Genomic DNA, 23,504 nt, shown 5'->3' with positions numbered 1-23,504 from the left:
TTCCTCTAATCTTGGTTCAAGATAATATGGATTATTTTGCCCACTACGGCGAAACCTGAGGGGAAATTTGTGATATAATGGGCAGAAAATTTTTGAAAATAGTGGGAGATATTTTTTTAGTTATATCCAAAGTTCTCAGGTAATCTTTACAATTTAGCCTTGTTTGCGACAACACTGCAAGTATACAACAAAAACAGCACACAAGCAGGTTACTGGCCAAAGACTGAGCTCTCTGACAGAAATTCTAAAAGCTTTTTCCGTTCCCTCTTTTCCAAAAAGCCTTCTTAAGAAGGATCATAATTTTCTTGGCACCTCCGACTGTGTTCATCAAGGGATATCATAAACAATTTTCTGCTCATCTCCTGAAAATCTAAGCTATCTAGAGCATATAATCTTTGTAAGATATTCTCTGACCCCGATTGTATCCATCACATGTCGGTTACAATCAAAGGTAATATGGTTGTATGGAAGGAGCCCAAGTAGAGAAAAACACGTGAAGTAGAATAAGAACTACCTGGGCGCATGACCGAGCAGTTAGCCAATCGGGTCTTTCACCACGCAACTTTTCCATCATCGCTAACGTTTCAAAGCAATAGTGATAACTGACACTAGAATAAGTTATTTTACCTCCTGAATGGCTTGAGTGCATAGGACTTCCATAATGACGTCAAGGGACAATATATAGAATTTAAAGGGACAAATTCATCGCTTACGCGAATTTTTTTGCTTATCCATAATTTATGCTATTACGTTTCGTTCAATTATCATTGCCGCACTTTAAAAAACATTTTATGTATCTTCTAAAAACCTCAATCACAAAAAAATTAAATCCATCATCGATGATGAAGAATATGAAATTGACCTATTAAAAATTGAGCTACCAAATTTTAGTAAGGAACAATAATTACATAGATAGCATGTTTCAACACTCGATAATTTTTTATTATTTCTCTATGTGGTATAGCCGAAGCGTAATTGTATGACAAACCTCAATGTACAAAATGGAAAAAAATATAAAGCAAATTATCCCTAAAATTAAGTAAAAATATATCTCTTTTCAAACTACATAGAGCTATTAAACATTCCATTCTCTACAGAGTTTTGAAGGTCAGATAATGTTATATCAATAGAGCTTAAACATTTAAAATAAAATAGCGGAATAGAACGAGTCATTAATTTAAATTACTAGCCTTGTTTAATTTTTTAGTGCTTTGGGTGCTCATATGGAAGCAAGCCGTTTACGACCTTGTGGAAAACGTGGTGAAATACCGCATACGTTTACTGTTCCAGCATTGCTGCTTTTTAATCGTAAAAATTCATAACCAATAAGGCAACGCTAAATGTTTATCTCACGATAGACGAGATGTATCAATAAAAAACCAAATGGGGTACTTCCCCCGCAATAATGTTATATACTGAATGGGGATAAAAGCAATTGCTAGTAGCCTATTTTGACATATCAGAACATAAAAATGCCCTTCATCCTCTTCATACTTTTACGCAGAGGGAAGTTTTAAAGATGAGAGTAGACAAGTAATTGCCTTAAGTAGCATAAAATCCCTTGGTTCCGTGACCCATGACCGGCCATTAGACCGAAAAATTGATGGAATCGTACCCAATACTGGGGACATGTAGGAAACCTGCGGGTAGCTCAGATGGACAGCGTTGCATGAAAATCTTTCCCAAACGCTAAGCTTCTGCGTGGAGATTTGAAAATTAAACTTGTTTGCTCACACCCACTCCCCTTTGCATCCGGACCCCGTCATCATACCCCCTGGCCGTCCAGGAAAGCTTTATGGCTATCGGCTTGAGCGGTAAAACGGTTTATCGGGTTAGGGAGACAGACCAAGCTCCATCTCTGCAGTCTCCGTCGGGTGAGAAGGGGGAGGAGGGAAGGCGGAGATTAACACTTTGCGTACCCGTGCGTCGAGTGACACAATTTTGATGGGCGTGAACGCAAGCGGAGAATTGGGACTGCGTGCGTGGATTATGTGGATGGATTGGGGAGATTCCTTTCCTCGCTGCACTTGCAGCCTTAATTCTACCTTCGTTAAAAAACACTTAAAAAAAAAAGACGCACATTTTGGGTCCTAAAATTCTAGCATGTAACTGATGCAATCAACCACGAGTTCGGGGAGGCATGGTAATTTTTGATCGGATACAGGCTGACTGGTTGCGCAGTCAAAATGTTTGATGAGCTCAGACACAGATGAATCTCCAGGTCAATTTGCTTCCTACCTGGCGGAAAAACTGTGGTGGAAAACAGCCCTATGCCATTTGGCAGGTCAAAGAAAAACCAAAAAATCCCTCCGTAAACTATCTGCATTCCCAACTCATTTAGGATTAAACATTCTTCCAGAACCATTGCTTTAAAAACTCATGGGACAAAAAACGTAATGGAATAAGTTTAACAGATCCTAAAAAACAATAATACTTACGAACAAAACTTTAACACGAAAGAGAAATTAATAAGGACATTTTTCAAGCATTACCGAGAATATCTTCTAAAAATAGGCATAAGTCAAGTAAAGAATTTTTTAAGGAACTACATTATGAAGGATGTTATAATTATGACCAAATATCCGAGACGTTGATTATGGTAAAATTTCAATACATGACTAATAAGTGGCAGTGATTCGTATTAAAGTAATTTTAACATGAATCACAGAATGAATATAGATTTTTCTATCAAAATGGTGTGTGATGAATTTGAAGCCCAATGTACAGCTTAAGTTGTTGTACCTGGATGATCGCAAACGATAACGCATAAGTAGAGAAAATTCTGCATACTAGTATTAAAAGGAAGAACAAATTTAATAAGTGAAATCAAATGGTTAAATATAATACCATTATTTCAATATGCATAAGAAGGTTTGGGTGAACATATATTCATAACATCAAATCAATTATAGTTTTAAGGGATAGAAACAGAAAAGGAAAAACCACCAGGAAAATTACATGAAATGATTTTTTGATTAAGGTCTCGTCATCATTTTCTATCTCGTCATCTGTTAAACCAAAGAAATTCTATTTCATGATGCCTCGTCCTGTTATTGTAATCGCACGATTACCACATTTTTCATTTTAAATTCAAGAACCACCTATTGTTACAAATGACACACAGAAAAATGGGTTTATAAAATATAGAGAGATTTAGTATGTTCAATCAAATCACTTTAATGTTTTCTTTTCTGTTGACCTATAACATCCGTGAAAGATGATACAGCACCTAGCAAATTATGTCTATTTAACCATTTCAAAATAATCGACTTCCATTTTAACTATGCGAAATCGTCGGCGGAATTTACATAACTTTAGGATTCTCATAATTTTCTTCTAAGTCGTCTCTTAAGAATTCCTCATGAAATTGACTTTCAGTACATACAAAAGATAATGATTAAAAGCGTGAACCTCAAACACCGGTTTTAAGCATGCAATTACGAGCTGAACTTCACAATACTTCTTCCCGATCGGAGTATCGAATATTTCCCTATCAAGGGTAGTCTTCACCTCTGAGATCCTCTGCCTGAACTTCAAGTTACCCGAGAGTTTTCTCCCCATCCGCGGTGCATTCATTCCAAACGATTAATTGCCATGACTTGAGCTCGTCAGCTCAACCGCTTGGCTTGCAGGCGGGATTTTCCTGCCTGGCGATATCAAGTGGCAGTTTGAGTGCCGCATGAGCTCTCCTGCCTCCATGCATTATCGTCGTAGAAATTTCCGAATAGGTGATGACGAGAAATTCCTCTTTGAGCACTGATTTTCTCCCTAATTGAATTATCGTGGCACATTTACATCGCGCTCCAGATATTACCAATCAAATAATTACCACCCTTCATTTTGTCTTATTTTATGATATTTTCATTTATATTCCATCAGAATTAGGTAATGAAGCTGCTTACATCCACGACTTACTTAAGCAAGCAATTCAGCTAACTTTTAAATGCCATGTTGCCGAAGTTAATTGCTTTTTTTCGGTCTCCTAACGATATTGGCAGGTCAATATCCACTGATTCTTCATAAATGATAGCCATCAAAATATCGAATATGTCTATTTAATAGTCTTATTGTAATGCCATGCTTTTGATTGAATCAAATCTCTATAATCCACCCAATAAGCTTGATAATCTTCCCCAAAATAAAATCTCATTCCTAACTAAATACCTTGGTACTGGAATATAATTAGAATGGTTTCTAATGAAAATATGCAGAATATGACTGGAATGACAATTATTTTTCGTTTTTCTATCCATCTCTAAGTTTTTCTGTGTGTCCACCCTAGGGCAAGAAGAAGTTTATTTATATTATTTATAATACTCGTGTGAGTTTATTTCAAACGTGTGTATAAATATATATAAATAATATAAATGAATGAACTTCTTCTTGCCCTAGGGTGGGCACATAGAAGAATTTAGCGATGTAGATAAATGAAAAATAAAAGTAGGGAACTTACGGGGAAAGGTTGTTTCAAATTTTCAATGGGACGCTGCCCATCTTTCTCAAGTGAGAAGAGGAGGAAAAGTGAGGGTAGAAGGAAGGGTGCAAAGCAGAGGGTAAAGATGGAGGGAGGAAAAACGGTTGACGGGCATTGGTTGTGTTCTTGTGGGCGCGGTTGATTCCTGGTCCAGAAAACGCACGGAAAGCCCATATGCATGCCTGCTCCAAGTCCTTCAGCTCTAGGGGGGTGGTAGACGGGGGAAGGGAGGCCAATATTCCCACTTTATAGCACTGGTCAAACAGAGCTTTGTGGGAGGAAGCATGAACGGCGACTGGAAGGGAAGCAGAAACAGAAGAAATGCTGTTACACGAAGAGCGATGCCCGTTCATTCGGATGCACAGGGGAGTGGTGGATAAGCCAATATAAAAAGCAGGGCATATCTGGTACAACAGTATATATACAATGTTTTTTGTTGTGCAGGAAATGTCCGGCACTGAGGGGAGAGGGAAGGCAAGGAATTGATCGGGAAGGGGTTCGGTGATGAGGATGTGACAAGTTTTGCATCTTGCACGGTTGCATGGCGAGGGCTGGGGTTTAATAGAGGTATTTTGCTTGGGCAGCGGTTTTGTTATTTTTAAAATGCTGGCCAGATTTGGTGGTCTTTTAAAGACGAGGGAAGGGCATCGCGGGAAAAATCTGGAAGTGGTTGTATTGTCTGAGAGGATGGGGAAAAGGTCTTTTAGGGTCCTACGCAGTACGTCCACGCCCGGAAAAAAGGTCGTGCAGAGGGAAAGAAACTGCGACGAATTGTCCCTGCCTAGTTGCTTCGGGACATATGATTGTTAACGGATTTTATTGCGGAGGAGGGATTCCTGGTAACCCCTTCTCCGGAGAGCATGGTGTAAATTGGAAAGAAATCTATTAACGGAGTCTGGATTGTTGCATATTCTGTGACCACGGATGGAAAGAGAAAAAGGGAGGGAGCGTTTTGTGTGTGTCGGATGACTGCTGTTATAATGTAGGTATTGCTGTTTGTTAGTGTTTTTAATGTGTACAGAGGTGTGAAAGTTGTTATTTGTGAGAAAAATGTCCACATCAAGGAATGTGACACGAGTGGAGGAGTAATAGGATGTAAAATTTACGGATGAAAATGAGTTGAGGCAGGAGATGAAAGTGATTAGGGATTCTATGCCATGTGGGCACAAAAGAAAGATGTTATCTATGTATCGGGCCCAAAGGGTGGGTGTGAGTGGGTATTGGGAGAGAAAAGACTGTTCTAGGCGGCCAAGAAAAAGGTTGGCATAGGACGGACTGAACCGGCTCCCCATAGCACAGCCCCTAGACTGTGTGTAGTGATCGTTATTGAAAGAGAACGAATTGTGTTTCAAGATTATCTCGGAGAGGTCGACGAGAAACTTTGTGCGCGGAATCTGTGGAGTGGAGCGCTGCTCAAGGAATTTTTCGAGAGCGGAGAGGCCTTCTGTGTGCGGTATGGAGGTGTAAAGAGATGTGACGTCGATGGTCGCCATTATGACGTCTTTGTCTCCAGGAAGGGTGGTCGAGTGAAGGCGTTGGAGGAAGTAATATGTGTCTTTAATGTATGAAGGAAGAGAGTGCACTATGGGTTGGAGGTAATGGTCAACAAAAGCAGAAATTCGTATGTGGTAGATTGAATAGAAGAAACTATCGGACGGCCGGGATTGTTAGCTTTGTGTATTTTCGGTAGTATGTAAAGATGAGGGCTACGGACAAAAATAACACTTAGAAAAACACAGAAACACATAAATAAGGACACTCACAAAAAGTTTTCAGACGTTTCAGCGGGTTGACCCGCTATCTTCGGTGCCGAAGATGAACTGAGCTGAACGGTGCTGAGTTCACCTTCGGCACCGAAGATAGCGGGTAAACCCGCTGAAACGTCTGAAAACCTTTTTTGTGAGTGTCTTTTATATATATATATATATATATATATACACACGTTTGAAAAAAACTCACACGAGCAATTTAAATAATGTAAAACTTCTTCTTGCCCTGGGGTGGGCACACAAAAAACTTAGAAATTGACAGAAAAACGAAAAATAAAATAAAAGAGAGGAACTTACGGGGAAAGGTTGTTTTTACAAATTTTCGATGGGACGCAGCCCATCTTTCTCAAGTGAGAAGAGGAGGGAAAGTGAGGAAAGGGCATAAGGAAGGGTGCAAGGCAGAGGGCAAAGATGGAGGGAGGAAAAACGGTGGACGGGGATTGGTTGTTCTTTCTAATGGGCGCGGTTGATTCCTGGACCAGAAAACGCACGGAAAGCCCATATGCATGCCTGTTCCAAGTCCTTCAGCTCTAGGGGGGTGGTAGACGGGGGGAGGGAGGCTAATATTCCCACTTTGTAGCATTGGTCAAACAGAGCTTTGTGGGAGGAAGCATGAACGGCGACTGGAAGGGAAGCAGAAACAGAAGAAACGCTATTGCATGAAGAGCGATGCCCGTTCATTCGGATGCAAAGGGGAGTGGTGGATAAGCCGATATAAAAAGCGGGGCATTTCTGGCCTTTGCATCCGAATGAACGGGCATCGCTCTTCATGCAATAGCGTTTCTTCTGTTTCTGCTTCCCTTCCAGTCGCCGTTCATGCTTCCTCCCACAAAGCTCTGTTTGACCAATGCTACAAAGTGGGAATATTAGCCTCCCTCCCCCCGTCTACCACCCCCCTAGAGCTGAAGGACTTGGAACAGGCATGCATATGGGCTTTCCGTGCGTTTTCTGGTCCAGGAATCAACCGCGCCCATTAGAAAGAACAACCAATCCCCGTCCACCGTTTTTCCTCCCTCCATCTTTGCCCTCTGCCTTGCACCCTTCCTTATGCCCTTTCCTCACTTTCCCTCCTCTTCTCACTTGAGAAAGATGGGCTGCGTCCCATCGAAAATTTGTAAAAACAACCTTTCCCCGTAAGTTCCTCTCTTTTATTTTATTTTTCGTTTTTCTGTCAATTTCTAAGTTTTTTGTGTGCCCACCCCAGGGCAAGAAGAAGTTTTACATTATATATATATATATATATATATATATATATATATATATATATATAATTAAGGGCCTAAAGAGTTAAAAATTACTTAAACATTTTACTTAAGCTTAAACTGTTGTATTGTTATTACAATTATATCGTGAATATGTTCGAAAGCAAATCAGTCGAAAATCACAACTTTAGACCTATAATTACAGCGAGCACAATCAGAAAAATTGCCAGTTACGCATTTCTCTTGTGATTACGAAGTGATTTAATGGCGAGTAAAATGCCTGCGATCTTCGCATTCTATATGACAAATGTCTGAAGTCGGCCCTAATTGCGACAAGGGGTCCTGCAAGAAACGCGCAATTAACTTCTATTATAACGATGGGACCACACCCCTTCCTGTCACGTCACAATTTGTTGAGGTGAGGGCTGTTTTGGAGAGTTGAGAATACTGCTGGAAGTTGGGGCGGACATAGACTAATGACTCTCGGTGGCGTGGGGACTCAGGACGCAAGAAGTTCACCGGCCCAACGAAAACGCCACTTTGACTCCCGTCCTCAGAATTACGATCCGTTCCGAAACTTGGAACAATATTGTATCCCTTTGCCTCTAATGTTAACAGCCGTCACATGAAAGCCGGCACGGCCAGATAGCTACCTATCTAGAATTACGAATTAGTCCATTCCTTCCTATATTTGATAATCCTCTTTCCTTCAAGGCATAGTACATGAACATTTTTTATTTACGTTCACGAATAATGTTAAAATTTATAAAGATATTGAAGTAAAAATATCTTATAGTGTCGTATTTCCATTAAATATACAAAAATAAGCAACATTAATTTTTTTAAGATTTTAGGAAACTCCACGGTTTTCTTGGCCTCGCAAAAAAACTGACGATATACCGTAATTGTGTCATATAGTAATCTTATTAGTTTTTTTACAAATGAGGGTTTAAGCAGACCAACGAAGAGAGAGAGGGATCACCTTAAAAAAAACTACCGTGGGTGTAGGTGGGGAAGGATAGGTTCACAATATTGCCGGTTAAAAAACGTCAGTTTATGTTTCATACATCTTAACATAATTGATTCAATTTTACCGATATTATTACAATAAAGGTTGGCAGTATTGTTTACGCGCCTATCCCAAGCCTTTACTCGACAATTAAGCATATGCGCCTAAAATTCTTACTTCGCATAAGCACCATATTGGTAGATGTTTTGCTATCAAATAGATAAAATTTTACCCCAGAGATAGCGACTTCAAAATGGACTCTGTGATCACAAATAAAAGGATTTATAGCATGACAAATTGCCTTTAAAACTTAATATTTCCACTTTACCCAACTACATACGTAACGAGGTGCAGGGACGAGTGGAAACGTACCCCACAGTATCCAGCATATGCATGAGAAGTTTTTGAAAAAACTGCCCTGAAAAATGTTTTACCGTTTATGCCGAGACCCAAGGATCAATATCAATGGATGATAATGACAGATGAATAGCTAAATATGGCTTTATCCAACGAATTTATGATATTCGGGTGATATGGAGAAAGAAGCAAATAACATCAAATAAATAAATAAATAATCAAATAAAATTAAGTCAATAAAACCAACTTACGCTTTCGTGTAAAGGAGCGTTATTAACGGTTCATTTGTCCCTAGTATTTTAATTCAAAAATAAAATAAATGCATGTAGTATTTGGGAATTATAAGTATGAATACGTAAATATTAAAAATGTCATTTTAATATAAGATTATTATAGGATTAAAATATCGAGTCTGCAATAATTGAGAGCTGCGTCAAACCAATTATCGGATTGTGTACAGCTAATGAAAAAGTAATAATAATTCACGGCAGCTGTTGTTTTGGTCATAAATAGCAATAAATCTATTTCAATGGATAGGTGATTGTAATTAAGCTGATAATCACCTCAGGAAGTCTCTGGAATCTAAATAAAATTGCTTAATTTCCATACTTTCTTACAAACGTTTTGTAGAGAAGGGTAATTGCAGATCCCTTATTTGTCGCGGATAAACTATGAACCCTTGCGTCGTGATAATATCGTTGATACTGATACACCTAGCATTATCTCTAGTGCGAAGTAATTACCTCTACGGTGGGCCTAATACTTCACGCGCTCGGGTGGGTCATCCAACTTCCTAGGCCTCTGCCCAGACGACCGAAATACCAGCCCATCTCTCTCTCTCCAGCTATCAGCCTTCACACCCTTGCGCCCGGAAGCCAGCGGGGGTGGGTGCGTGTTTCACCCTATGATCACCCACCCTCCTGCGACAGTCCTGCGAGGGAAAGACGGAAGAATAACGGGGTGGGGTAGAGAGATAATATCGGAAGGGTGATCTCGCAAACTGGTCCCTCAATCCGAAGGTACAAATTCGAGTTCAGTAAATCAGAGGGTATTTCCAACACTAACTCGACTCCCAGGTTAAATATAATCATATAAAATCTAATGTTGTATGTTCCACAAGTTTTTAATAGTCTGACCCAGGAGTCGACATTACACACTATGCTATTTTGAGAGTATTTTGAGAATGGCATAGCGTATAGAGTCGAAACCTGGGGTAGACCATTAAAAATATGTGCGGAACATACAATTTTAGTGTATCTGTGATTATGTTTCCTATTTCATAGTTCCACCGAATGTCGCCATCCACCCTTAAGTAGGTTGAATCCCAAGTGTTTCTTGTATATTCAACTAGATACCGCATTGGGGAAAACTAATTGATTTCGTGACTTCGCACATAATTTACTTGTTACGTAGACATTGAGACGGCAGAGGTTGAACGATATTCAGTTGTCAATTCAATGCAATATTTTTCTGGAATGGTAAAAAAAGGCGTTACTATTTGCCCTAATTAGACATTAGATTGAAATGTTGAATTTTTTCGAACTTCTTTTCCACCAAAATGTTTGGAATAGTAGGAAAAAGGGTGGAGATGGATAAATACTTTGTGTTTTTAGCAGTAAAAATATCTGACATATTAAAGCACATATAAGCCGCTAACTTAACAATCGTAAACTGCAAAAACATTATTTTGACGTTACGAATTTGAGCAATCAAAGATTTGTTTCGACAATAATAAATTTCGTGGCCTTAGCCTCTCAAGATTATAGTATTTGTGTATAATACACGTTGCTCTCTTTATGCTAAACCTTTTAAGAGGATGCTTGCTGCTACGGGATCTGCGACTCATCTTTGCTACTAACCCAAGACTTAGAAGAATAATACAGCCAGCTTCACTCTGCCCAAATGTCATCCTCGGAATGAATTCAGTATCATCCGACCCCCATATCTACGGTGGCGTAAAGTCATCTTTCCCGAGACTACGAATAAAAATTAACGTGTGAGCTAAAAGTAGGGGATGAGATTTTGCACTAAGTGAAAAAATGATTCCAGTCACGGCCAGAAAGAGTGATAGAAGCCTTCCTCTATTGTCCTTAATCTGGTGGCGAGATACATGCTCATATATTTACCCTTGCAAAAGTGAGCCCCGGAATAACCTCCTTCTATACAAGAAAAAAATAATCAGCATGACAGTACCAGCCGTTTTCAGTGGAGTGGAAGCCTAAAGTCAAGGAATAAATATTAAGGCGTGCTTTAAATGTCAAAATAATGCAAACCAAGTGCTTGCAGAGATTTAAAAAATGGTTCGCCAAAATAATAAAACCTGCTACAGCACATGAAATAACAAAGTAGACGTAAAATTTAGTTTTTCGAAAAAATAAAATGACAGAAAAATGAAAACAAAGTTACTGAAAATAAGTGAGACACACTCGTTTCCCCACAATTTAAGTGTAATATCGAATGCGAGCTGAGAGGTGAAGATGTCGTTAAAAATAGAAGCCAAGAATTTATCGCGGGCATAATTTACGTTGAAACCAAAAACTTAATGAAGCAAGTTTTCAAATAGAATGAGATTATATCTCAAATGAAAATTAAATTTATTTTACTATTACATTTATTTATCTATTATTGCTCACTGTTAAAATACTTTCAACTTTACACCAAATGGTATAGCTTGTTTGACATACGTGGATGAAAAAGCATATTTATTTTCTACAGAATCGGAGACATCAAACTATTTATGAGTAAAGAATGCCATTCAGATGTATTAGCGACTCTCAAAATAACCACTGCATTTATTTTCACCTACTATTAATAGATATTTACTGAATCGACAATTTCATTTCCACATCCATTAAATTAAAAGATTAAAATAATTTAAATCGCCAGATCTACAGTTCGTTCATTCGAAATTTCTTGTCTTTGTAATACTTGATATACTTTTAGTTATTACAGGTAGTTTATAACTAGTGGTTTACTGACGTGGTTTTGATTGATGACGGGCATTAAATGGGTATGCTGCTAATTTCACACACTTTTCATGACGCATCTATGCTACATTTGAGGCTCTAAATTCAACGAAGTATCTGCGATTTTTATGGTCAAAACTACCTTTGTATGGGATTCATAAAAATGGACTAACCGTTATAAACGTTTTACATCCGTCACACTAGCAACAACAGTTTTATCAATCCTGATAGAAACAAAGCTAAATTATATCTCTCAACAACCCTAATGGCACAACATTTAAATTGAAGTTAAATGTCATAAATAGAACAGCGATCATAAAATATCGATTTGGAAATTATAACTTCGGAATATCCAGGAAGTTTTAAAACTAGCATTGTAAGAGCAGGTCGTACAAAGGAATGAAAGGAATAGCAGGTATTAATAATAATATCAGTATGAAGGGTGACCATTTGAATTTATAACGTGTTTAGCTAAAATACCAGACTGTCCAATGACTATTTTTACCGCAATGATTTCTCCGAATGCTACGCAAGGCTTCTACTACTTCGATTCCATATCCGGAAATTATCGCTATACAGAATTTTAATTCTACTGAACCTCCAATTTGGTATTCTCTTTTATCTCAACCCATAATGTAAAATTCTATCCGAGCTTTTTTTGTCCTTAAAAATTGTCTTATCCTTAAAATTCTTTAAAAAATAGTTTATCACATTACTATTTTGGAGAAAATACTAAGGTAAGAATTAATATCAGAAATAATTGCATCTGTAAGGCTAATTAAATCCAAAAAATAAAGATCCATGTATTATTTTATAAGTAACATGTATTCCTCGTATTCTTCAATTAGAATTTTCAGTATTTCACATTTTTACGGGAAATATTGCGATTCAAATCGAAGTTACTATTATTATACCTTGAAATGAATTCAATGACGTTTAAAATAGTGTTCTTTTCAAGCAATAGTCAAGCCCCCTTAGTTACTTCATAGGGAAAACAGACCCTCATTACCATCCCAAAGCATAAATGTATCAATAAGACGGGTTGGAAATAAGACGAACTGGTAAAATGATATCCACATAAGGGTGGGCCGAAAAAAGGTTTTTTTCCTGATCAAATTTTCCCTGTGCGGCAAAGTCGCGAAATGATATAAGGATCTCGCACACAAAGTTTTTGTCAAATCGGATAATATTTACCACTGCCACCCGAGCTCTAAAGTTTAAAATTTTGCGAAAAATCAGGCTGATTTCAGATTCAAACGGCTATGAAGACGACACTAAGCTCTCTAAAGAGTTTGCTAAATAGTAAAAAAGAAATGCTTGGTGTTCAGGTTCTGTTCTTTCTCATCATTGGCTGAATTTCTTGTTGAAAATAGCTCCACAGGTACGTTGTTCGTCAATATGATTGATGCTAATTTAAAATAATTTACCTTTATTATCACTTTTTTGTGGGATTATTTACTACCATATAATGACTTATTTTCTAAAAAATTTAATTCAATCGAAATAAATATTATTTTAACTGAAATTTAGTCCCCAAAATGGAATTTTAGAAACGTAGGCAAAAATGAGTTGTGTTGTGCGGGTGGTCTATACTCTAATTTTGTTATTAATTCATAGACATTTTGTGAACCACAGATTTCGTCAAATAAACTTCAAATTTCATATTCATAAACTATAAACATTTATCCACTTATTTCTATTATCCATCACCCCATATTTTCATAAAAGTCGTCTTCATAGCCGTTTGAATCTGAAATCAGCCTGATTTTTCGCAAAATTTTAAACTTTAGAGCTCGGGCGGCAGCGGTTAATATTATCCGATTTCAAAAAAACTTTATGTGCGAGATCCTTATATCATTTCGCAACTTTCCCGCATAGGGCAAATTTGATCAGGAAAAAAAACTTTTTTCGGCCCACCCTGATCCACATGCAAGCGCTACTGCACAGAAGAATTATAACTACGTTATTGGTTCTATGTCGCGCGGAACGACAGCTACCTCAGGCGTCGAGGAGAGGTTTGGACCATTTCCTCTCTACTCCACCGTGATCACATTTTGCCGAAACTCCTGTAAATGACTGAACTCCCATTAGACTTATTTATTCATTACAATTTACCGAGATGCAAGATAAGAGATCGTTATAACTAACGAAATTATTTTTTTTGTTCCAACATTCATTCATCATTTTCAATGTTCCTTAAACTTTCTGTGGATTTATAATCGCACGAAATATGAAATAAATAAACGTATCAAAACGTCGGGAAAGAACTGAACTTTCTATTTCTAGACCATAACTAAAAAAAGATGAAGTAGAGGCATTAGTTATCTTAGTGGTCAAGAATGAAATTCAAAAGGTGAAGACCAAAAGCAATTCGGGTGTAATATTAATAATATAATAATAATAATTTTATTACTCCATACACAAATTACATGACAATAACAAATTTGAGTAATTTTAGGTAGCCGCGAAGGATAACCTGTTTGAGGCTACCATCCAAAATAATAATATTTATGCTTTACATATAGTGTAGTTCATTTTGTGTTACCTTGATAATCTATATAACCAAAGCTTAAGTGCGTACATGAAAAAAACAACTAAAGTACTATTTATAATTCATTTACAACAATATTTGTTCTACACTTTCTTTAGTGAGAAGAAGAGATTAGATCAGTAGTTCAATAATTATACATGCACAATAAAAATTTATGGTAATTTTTCACACGATTTATTCAAGACGACCGAGCGGTTTCGTCGCAGGGGCGACATCATCAGGTACAGAAATCGTTATATTAATTATAAATTTTTAAGAAATCGTTTATTATATATTTTTAAGAAATCGTTTTATTAATATATTATTTCTGTACCTGATGATGTCGCCTCTGCGACGAAACCTGTCGTCTTGAATAAATCGTGCGAAAAAGTACCATAACTTTTTATTGCTCAGAATGGATTTTCACAAAGTAAAGCCAGACACAATCGAGTATATACGCACTCTAATTTATGCCTTTTCAAGGCTTTTATAAATAATAATTCACAGGTAATGGAACGTGTTGAGTTATTATTGAGAAGAGCTTTAAAATGATCATAATCAATCATGAACATCACTGCATTATGGTAGAGGATCGGCGTTATAAGTACCCACTAATACTCCGTGGATTCAGAATGAATAAATTTGAGGGAAATTTTCATTTTAAAATAAATTAAAGCGATAGCCAAATCAAGCAACTTCCAGGAGAAGTTAGAAGGTGTGTACTATAGATGCAGATGTGGAATGGAATGGGTCGAAGACGTAGTTATGCACAATAGTTGGGAAGAGCGGTTGTTCGAAGCAGGGTTGGTAAGTGAAACGAAACGAAAATGTTTCGTTTTGACCCGGAGGCAAACGAAAATAAGAGGTCTAGGTTCAATTTCACTCCCGCTCGAAATTAAAACCACCAAGGAGATAAGTTTTGACCCGGGACGAAACTAAATTAATCGAAACTTCAATGCTCATAGTTAAGTTTCAATCCCAGAAGTTGAGTGGAGGGGATAGTTTCGACCCATTGCGTTCAACATAGGTACGTGTAGAGAAGTTAAAACCTTGAGCTTAAAAATCAAGTGGGCAGTTTGGGTTAACCGTTCTCCTGTTAGAGGTAAAAATATGAATTCCTCATGCATCTAATGGCGGTATGCGGAACCTCTACTTCATTCAACCATACTTCGTACTCGGTGTGTGGGTCGAAACTAAACTGTTCGAAGGTGAAGCACGTGAAACATTACCTGCGTTTTGTTTCGTTCCAAAGTTTTAGTTTAGTTTCGACCCGAAGTAGTTTTGGCTCCGATTGAGTTTCAACCCTGAGTTTAGCTCCCAGGGTTTAAATCCATTTCGTTTCGTTTCCACATTCCGCTCCCTGGAACGAAACTATTGAAATTTTACTGTTTCGATTTTCGTTTTGTTTCACTTGCCAACCCTGTTTCGAGGGCGTTAGGTTGTCACCCGGTTTTCCGCGCCTGCTCAGCCACAGACATGAGCGGCACCGGAACAGGCCTTACCGTCCCGACTAGCCCAATACCTTCCTCTTCGTTCGCGCTCCAAATTGAAGGTGAAGGCCGCCCAAAGGGAATTAATACCATTTGCTTTTCCCACCGTCGGCTAACCCTTCCGCCAAGTGAACAGTGTGCATATCGAAGAGCCCGCAAGCCGAGTAAATTTTCCTCGCCGTTAAAGGAACTGCGACCGCGCGCACACACACGAACCATTTAATTATATCTGACTCCAGCCAAACCATGTTTAGAAGGACCATGCACGTCCAATTTGGCTTCCTGCTATGCCTAAGCCCCTGAAATTACACAGCGACTTTCCGAGAGCTAAGACGATCAATTTTGCTGTTCAATTGAACCGAGTTGTGAGTTGATACGTTCGACGAGTTTAGCTCCATGCGTATTTTAATGACCTCTGAATTTACTGGGAATATCTAACTGATGTCTCAACATCTCTAAAAAAATTATTTAAGGCTTAAATTGCATCGTTCCTCATTGGCATTTTCCCCTCACATTTTACATTATAGCAGCGAATAAACTATTTTCCTTGTGAATCCAATAATATAATTTCATTTTATAGTCGTATTTAGGTCTGACGAACTCAATATGCACGATTGTACTTTATAGGTGAAAATTATTCTTTCTGACAATTACATATTTTTTTAATCTAAATCATAACCATTATCAACAAGGTCTTAAGGATAAAATTTTTTTTAAAATGTCCAAATATGCGACTCTGACGTGTTATAAATAACATCTTAAAATGGGCCGATACATCTTATGTTACTATGATAATTTTAAGGATATAACTAAAATTTATCTGCGGATAATATTTTATATTAAATTAGCGTTCATATAAACTTTCCTGAGCTGAATAATGTCAACAAACCACAGCCTCACTTTTACATTCAATGAAGTTTTTTCTCACAGGTCAAAAGCTTCCTCTACCCCAAAATAATCCGGTGATATGATAATGTTACTGCAAGTTTACAAAACCTCATTCTATTCCACAAGCAAAATTCCATTGAAGAAAATTCTGAGAACGATTAATATCTTAAATTATTACCAAGAAGGATAAGTATTTTGTTCCCAGCCCTTCGATTCTCTGTTAGGAAGATTCAAGGTAAACTCAAGGAACGGAACACCTCCTCCAACACACTTCCGAGAACTCCGAAATACAGAGTGACCTTCAGACAGGATGCATCATATCTCCTACGCAAAGCTTTATTTAGCCCTTAAAGCAGATCAGGTGAACAAAGCCCTCAAAAATGGCTTTCCCATTTTATCTCAGTGACATTTAATATTACATTACTTACACTGCTTTAAATGGTCAAATTTTAAATAATAAATAAATGCTCATTTGACCTAATTTCCATTTACTATAACTATTAAACGACTACAATACAGCGTCTTTCCCCCTTTTTAGATTATTTCTTTTGAGGGGAAAATATAAGGAAATTGATTTGGACTCAAGCTATACAATTATTTGAGGAGAATATTTTTATAGCTAGCAAGGACTTGAATAGCGTTTAGTACTGCGTTCTCCATTTAAGTTGATCAAAAGTCCTTGAGGTGTTATTTGTATCAATGGAGGCTGTTGCCTTTGGCTTATTAGAGCTATTTTGAGATAGTGGATCGCCGTCAAAAAGATTAATACAAATAAGTGATACTACTACGAAGAAGAAAATTAAACTATCCCTATCAGTGTTACGGTAAATTGGATTGGTAGATTATTCCAGCATTATGCTATCAGCGACCCTTGAAATAATGGTCCCTGCAATGATCAATGAGCATCAAAAAAGTAAAACTATGATTATTTGGCTAATCTATCCTCACAAGAAACCTCGAGTTTAGCGTTAGAAATAACCTGAGCCTTAGAAATAGCTGTTACCTCTTCCATCAAAGATAGTAAAAGAAACTCTAATAAATGCAGATGTAAATTTATTGTCCTAAGGTTTGTGTGAAGGGGAAATTTTGGCTGAAAAGGATTCGGTGAGATTGAAATAATTTGAGAAAACATAAGTATCAAGTCCTAATTTTTTTTATCGCGTTTTTCGCTGGGAAGATTAAATACACCAGTTGAATTTGACATTCCAAATCCATTGATGCAACTGTGGAAACAAGAAGCATTGTATACGTTTGAAATGACTTAACCATTCAAATAGACTAATACTGTGTACCCAATGACACTCCTTTGGTACCTGCATGTGCAAAATTTATTATGAATTCGGTTTCATTGGAAGTTAATGTTGCAATGACAGTATCAATAAAAATTTGTGAAAATTCCATAGACATTAAAACATTCATTACAACCAAAGAAAAGTTATCAGGTCGAACATAGATCATAGGTGCTGTCTCGTATTTTTCCATGGCGTTCCTGATTCCTGAATATTCCGAGTTTTCTCCGCATTGCTTATCAGGGATGACGAAAATCTCTCTGGGATTTCACCTTTCTTCGGGTAGGGTCTTTAGGTCGAAACTGTCGTTACCCCAGAAAAACAACGTCGCAAAAACCCGGATGGAGAGATCATAGGTCTTTATTTTACACCATCATGTATAAAATTAAATCAGGTAATTCTTTTCATGTCACCAAGACGAGTTATTAAGAGCAGTATCGACAATTACTTTCGACAACGCAATGTTATTCATGAAAGAGCTTTAAAATTGAATGAAGTGCTAAATTTGGGAAACAAAACCTTTAACTCCAACCTGATCCAAAACCGTTTGTCGTCCCCCGTGACCCCAGCCTCGATGGTTGCCCACGTGATTCGGCGCTAAGCAAACCCTGTCTCATAACCCTTTTCCTACCTCCCCTCACGCGCAATACTCCTCCCCGTTCCCTCCCTGCCCTACCACCACTGGCTGAACCCAAATCCATCCCTCTCCCCACACTCCTGCGCCCGCGCATCAGGTTACCCCCTCCCCTCCAACCCCTTCCCCTCACCCTCCACCCCTTCCCTCCCCCCCCCCCCCGAACGGGGCAGTACCCGCTCGTCCTCCCACCTGTCTGCGACGCAGGACGGCCAGCTCGCGATATACCTTCGCATGTTGTTCGCCCGAGAGAAGGAGAGAGTTTCAGGCGATTTAGGAACGGGCCTCGCGCCGCGGCTACAGCGGGGGAATAGAGCAGTGGAGATGGGACGCAATCGCCGAGTCCAACGGCCTGCTTCCGCACCGCGCCGACGACGCTCCAAGTTTAGCCTGTGATCTTCGAGGCCGATCGCCGACAATTTCACCGCGGTTTCAGCGCAGTGATTGACACGAGGGAGCGGGATCACAGCGGGGAAAAAAAACGTTTTCCGCATCCTTCAATTTCACTCCAACTGTCGAAAGATTACGATCGAGTGTCATTCCATCTTCTTGGACAAATTAGCAGAAAGTGAAAAAATATATAGAGAAGAGGAAAGTGGTTTTTACTCTATCTGTACATATATATCGTTTCAGTGATTGTCACTAAGAAAAACCAAGGTTGCATCCGTTAAACAGGAAAGTTTTCTCTTACCATCAAACGATTACAAACCGCATCATTCTTTCTTATTAGACAATTTCGTTTGAGATATAAATATCCGAACATTGATTTGAGCTCGGACTATACCCTTTTTTTTTAAGTGAAATTTTATGTTGACAGTAAGGACTTAACCCACATCTGGTGCTGCGTTCTGTTGGAGAAGCAAAAGACGTCGCAGTGTACAAGGAAATACGAGGAGCTGGCCAAAAAAAAACTTTCCGCGTAATGCCGGCATAACAGGATAATAATTCCCCACCATAAAAGCTGTTTTAATGCCATATATCACAGTAGTCGTCACCATCAATAAAATCCTTGTATTCATTCGCATGCTATTTTTAGGTCCTCTCGTGAACTATAAGACCTGAAATTCAGCTCAAAAAAAGAGGTGAAGGTCAAAAAGTGATTCTTCATACAAACAGGTGTATCTTTTCATCTCTGTCCAACATCCTCGGTACCAAAAGTTCTTTTGTAATCACGATTTTCAGAGTTGAAAAAAAGTGATCACGACAACTTTGAACGTCACCTGAACAAAGCATTCCATGACTCCATAAACCTGATCGCTGCAGTTTTCACGGCACATTAAGGTGTTTTGACGCCACTCCCAAAGTAAAAAATGATCAACAGAATGGGAGCCCGGAATGAAACGACATTTCAAGATGAAGATGCTGAAGACGATTTTCACGGGAGTCATTAAGGAACAGGCGAAAACGACTTAAAACTCAGGCATACCTTCTGGTCATATGGGAAGATTTCAGACGAGATCAATCCAGTGAAGTTGTCGGTTAACGAACAGTGACTTCTGAGAATTTTCAGTGGGTGGTGATTCAGTGAGACTTGATTGAAGTGTTCTTTTTGGTGCGCCGGTTGTCACACCGCAAAGGTGGTCATTCGGAACGTGTTTTGCTTCAGGGTCTCCCACGTTCACCACTGAGGAAGAGGATCCCGCCCCACGCCTCCTCCCCCCCGGACACCTTTGAGCCACCGCGGGGCAGCCCCGGGGGCAGGAGGGAAGATGCTTGCCCCCCTCCGCCCCCCCTGGGGCCGGCGTGCCAACAGGCGGAGGGCGACCGACGGAGGTGGTCGCCTCGCCAATGCCGTCCTGCTCATCGTCATGGCAACCGGTAGGTCAGGTCACTCCACTCCCCCCACCACCCCACCCCTCTTGGGCATCATATCGGGCAACTATCATTCTCACCAGACCCGGCGACCAACCATTGCCGCCTTCCCCAGACGAGTGTCACTTCACGCCCTCCTCCTTCCCTGTTTCCTCAAACATAAGTTGTTCTGCAATACCGTGAACCGTTGAGTGTTTTCTTTAAGATATTACATTCATTTTTCGTGATAAATCAAAAACATAGGATAAATAAATAAAGAACATTTTGCTTGGACAATAAATATCGACGGCTATTTTTAACTCCCATTTCATTTTCAAAAAAAATAAGGTCATCAGTATTCAGTATTTTTCAGCCTCTTAAACAAAACAATTCCTCCATAGAAATTTCCAGACGGAAAAGCTGAAATGTTTACTCGTTCATTCAAGTGCTCTTCAAGGTTCTGCATAAGGAGCAACTCCCATATGACGGTAAAATGCCGCGGATGGCACTTTTTATTACAAAAGCGAGAACATGCATCATAGGAAGAGGGAAGGAAAGTAAATAGCCACCAACCTGTTCACGAGTGGATGGTTCTCTTGAGTAAACTTTTTCTTAGAAGTGACGTGCACTAGAATTAACGAGACGTCAGTGGATAATATCGTAGAATTAAATATAAAAAAACCTCGTAGAAATAAAAATTCATAAAAGTTTGATGACGGTGAATATTTAGCCCTGTAATATTTGCAGCGCAGTCACAGTTGATGGAGAAACCTCTACCATAGTTCTACAAGTATCAGTAAATACATAAAACGGTTAATATACGAATGAAGAATGCTATTATAATTAAGATTTAGGGTATCTCGATGATGAGACGGATTAAATGAATGATTAAATCTTTTAAGTGCCCCACCAGACTAATAAAAAAATGAAAATTTATATTTTCTCAGGAGAAAAAGCTCTCTTGTTTGGTAATCTGGGTAAGGCTAAGTCGGTCCAAAAACGGTCGTGCGTTTTCGTACCTCTTTTCTTCCGGATGGGGAGATTTAACGCGAGTAGTAAAATGCTTTCCCTTCCTTAGCGAAAATTTCCTTTCACTACGTAAAACTTTTTTCTCGCAATTAAATAAAAACAGCAATTAATGACTTTAAGGAGAGTGAGCAAAGCTAATTCACTTAATTTATCGACCTTTTTTATGAAATATAACAAGATAATTTGTACTGGCAACAAAATTTCATAACTTTTACTCCTATTCTCCTCTATTGTTATTTCCATCAGAAATGCCATTTTCCTACTTAAAAATCATAAGCTTTGCATACAATTCACACTGTTTTCCCAGAGATTAAATATCAGGTAGCTACATAAAATTTTCATTGTTGATTTTCTGACAAATGGAACAAATATGTTTACAGTAAACTTATACAAATGTCTAAATCATAATTATAATCAAACGAATCTTCAACACGATAGCATATTAAGTTACAATTAATATTCGCTCCAAATATTTAACTATATGCGTTTATAGTTTATGTTATTCAGGACAATAGGAGAAGATTTCAGGAGAAATGGAAAGAAGTATGAAATGCGAAATACATATTTAAATAAATCTGTTTACCTTCTCGTATCGACAATACTTGCTTATCTTTTTGAATGATAAATAGCGATTGAAATGCAGCAATGAAGAGGCTGATTATAATGAAAAGTATTCTAATAATCGATATCAGCTGCGCTTTTGACATTTTGGGTACCTACGTTACGTATTGCATAAGACTTTCGCATTGGTTATAATTCTCACTCGGGAGCAGTTACTTCTTCTATCAGGATTTCGCGTCCGTTGTAGACCGCATTAACATGAGTAGTAGAAACAACGACCACTGGTCACGATAATTTGATCATCATCGATTATCAGTTACAGTTGGAAAGGAGAAATAACAGTCAATTATTTATATGAAAATGAAATATTTACCACGACAAAAACCGTTGGGACCGATTAACTAGTGAATACAGCATATATTTGGAACAATTATTGTTCAAACTATTAGAATTATTTTACTATCCAACCGATCAGGAGAAACCATATTAATTCTGAAATACACTTTGTTACTTCCACAGAATTCACAGAGTTTCTATTGTGTTTTGTGGAAGTAACAAAGTGATTTTCATTATTAATATGGAGCCCTTCCACCGCGTAAAAGCTTCAAGTTTCGATTTAACAGTAGAAACCAGTTACATTTCCAAGGACTTCAGGTAGGAGAATGAGAATATTAACTTTGAAAGTAGTAAGAATGGAATACCTAGCCATTATAAAGAACAAATTCAATGCTCTATTCTAATTTTTTTATTTTTGGTGGACAAAAGAAAAAACTATGAAACTTAATCGCATATAGATTCAAAATTATGATCCATGTACTCAGCTTGATTTACCTATATATTAAAAAATAGTATAGTCTGTGTTTCGACTCGGAAAGATTGAATCATAGTAAGAAGTGCGTTAAAAATCGTTGAATGAGCAACAGACAATACTAACGTTACAAACTTATAAAAAGATTACCACTATACCAAAGGGCGGTCTCGCCAGGTCGACTGATCGGCAATCGCCGAGAGCTCCGAGTTTTAGGGGCCCCCACAACGCTCACGTCTGTCGTGAAGGATATAGGAAAGGTGTAATAAAAAAAACTCAGATTACTTGAACCAAAGCATTTTGCAATTATTAAACTCTACGTTTTCATTGGTTACTTTATTTCCATCGTACTTAGTGTAAATATATTGCATAAAAAATAAATAAAATAGTGGTGTTAGAAGATAAAGGATAACCTGATGCTTTTTACAAAGGGTAATTTGAAAAAGTCATTTGAAGAGTATTTTTTTCAGAGATTTCAGCGCAGTTTCATGGAAGAAAGTCATGAAATATATATTGGAGCCATAATGCATAATTAAATTGTATAAGCTGTGAAAAATAACACTTTTCATAATACTCTTTCTTACGAAATTGTTATTTTTAATTACATTTTATCTAGTTTTTCAGAGCCAGAATAACGTCCAAATCCATTTCTGGGATTCCAATTTTCTAAAATTTTCCGGGGAGGGCCCCCAAATACCCCGGTTAGG

General features: G+C 38.1%; 1 protein-coding gene and 1 long non-coding RNA gene across 2 annotated transcripts in view; one reads left to right on the top strand and one right to left on the bottom strand.

Annotated features, from left to right (window-relative positions):
* LOC124157888 overlaps positions 1 to 23,504 on the bottom strand; it is a 124,655-nt gene that overhangs the window by 15,188 nt on the left and 85,963 nt on the right. The window lies entirely within an intron of this gene.
* Positions 18,794 to 23,504, top strand: part of LOC124157886 — a 320,618-nt gene continuing 315,907 nt past the window's right edge. Inside the window, exon 1 of the mRNA XM_046532955.1 lies at positions 18,794 to 20,426. Coding sequence (XP_046388911.1) covers positions 20,318 to 20,426 — 109 coding nt within the window. The 5' untranslated portion in view covers positions 18,794 to 20,317. The remainder of the gene's footprint in view (positions 20,427 to 23,504) is intronic.

Source organism: Ischnura elegans, chromosome 4 (assembly GCF_921293095.1).
Source record: "Ischnura elegans chromosome 4, ioIscEleg1.1, whole genome shotgun sequence".
NCBI lineage: Eukaryota > Metazoa > Arthropoda > Insecta > Odonata > Coenagrionidae > Ischnura > Ischnura elegans.
The sequence above is the reverse complement of the archived record's forward strand: the minus strand, read 5'-3'. Positions and strand labels throughout refer to the sequence as shown.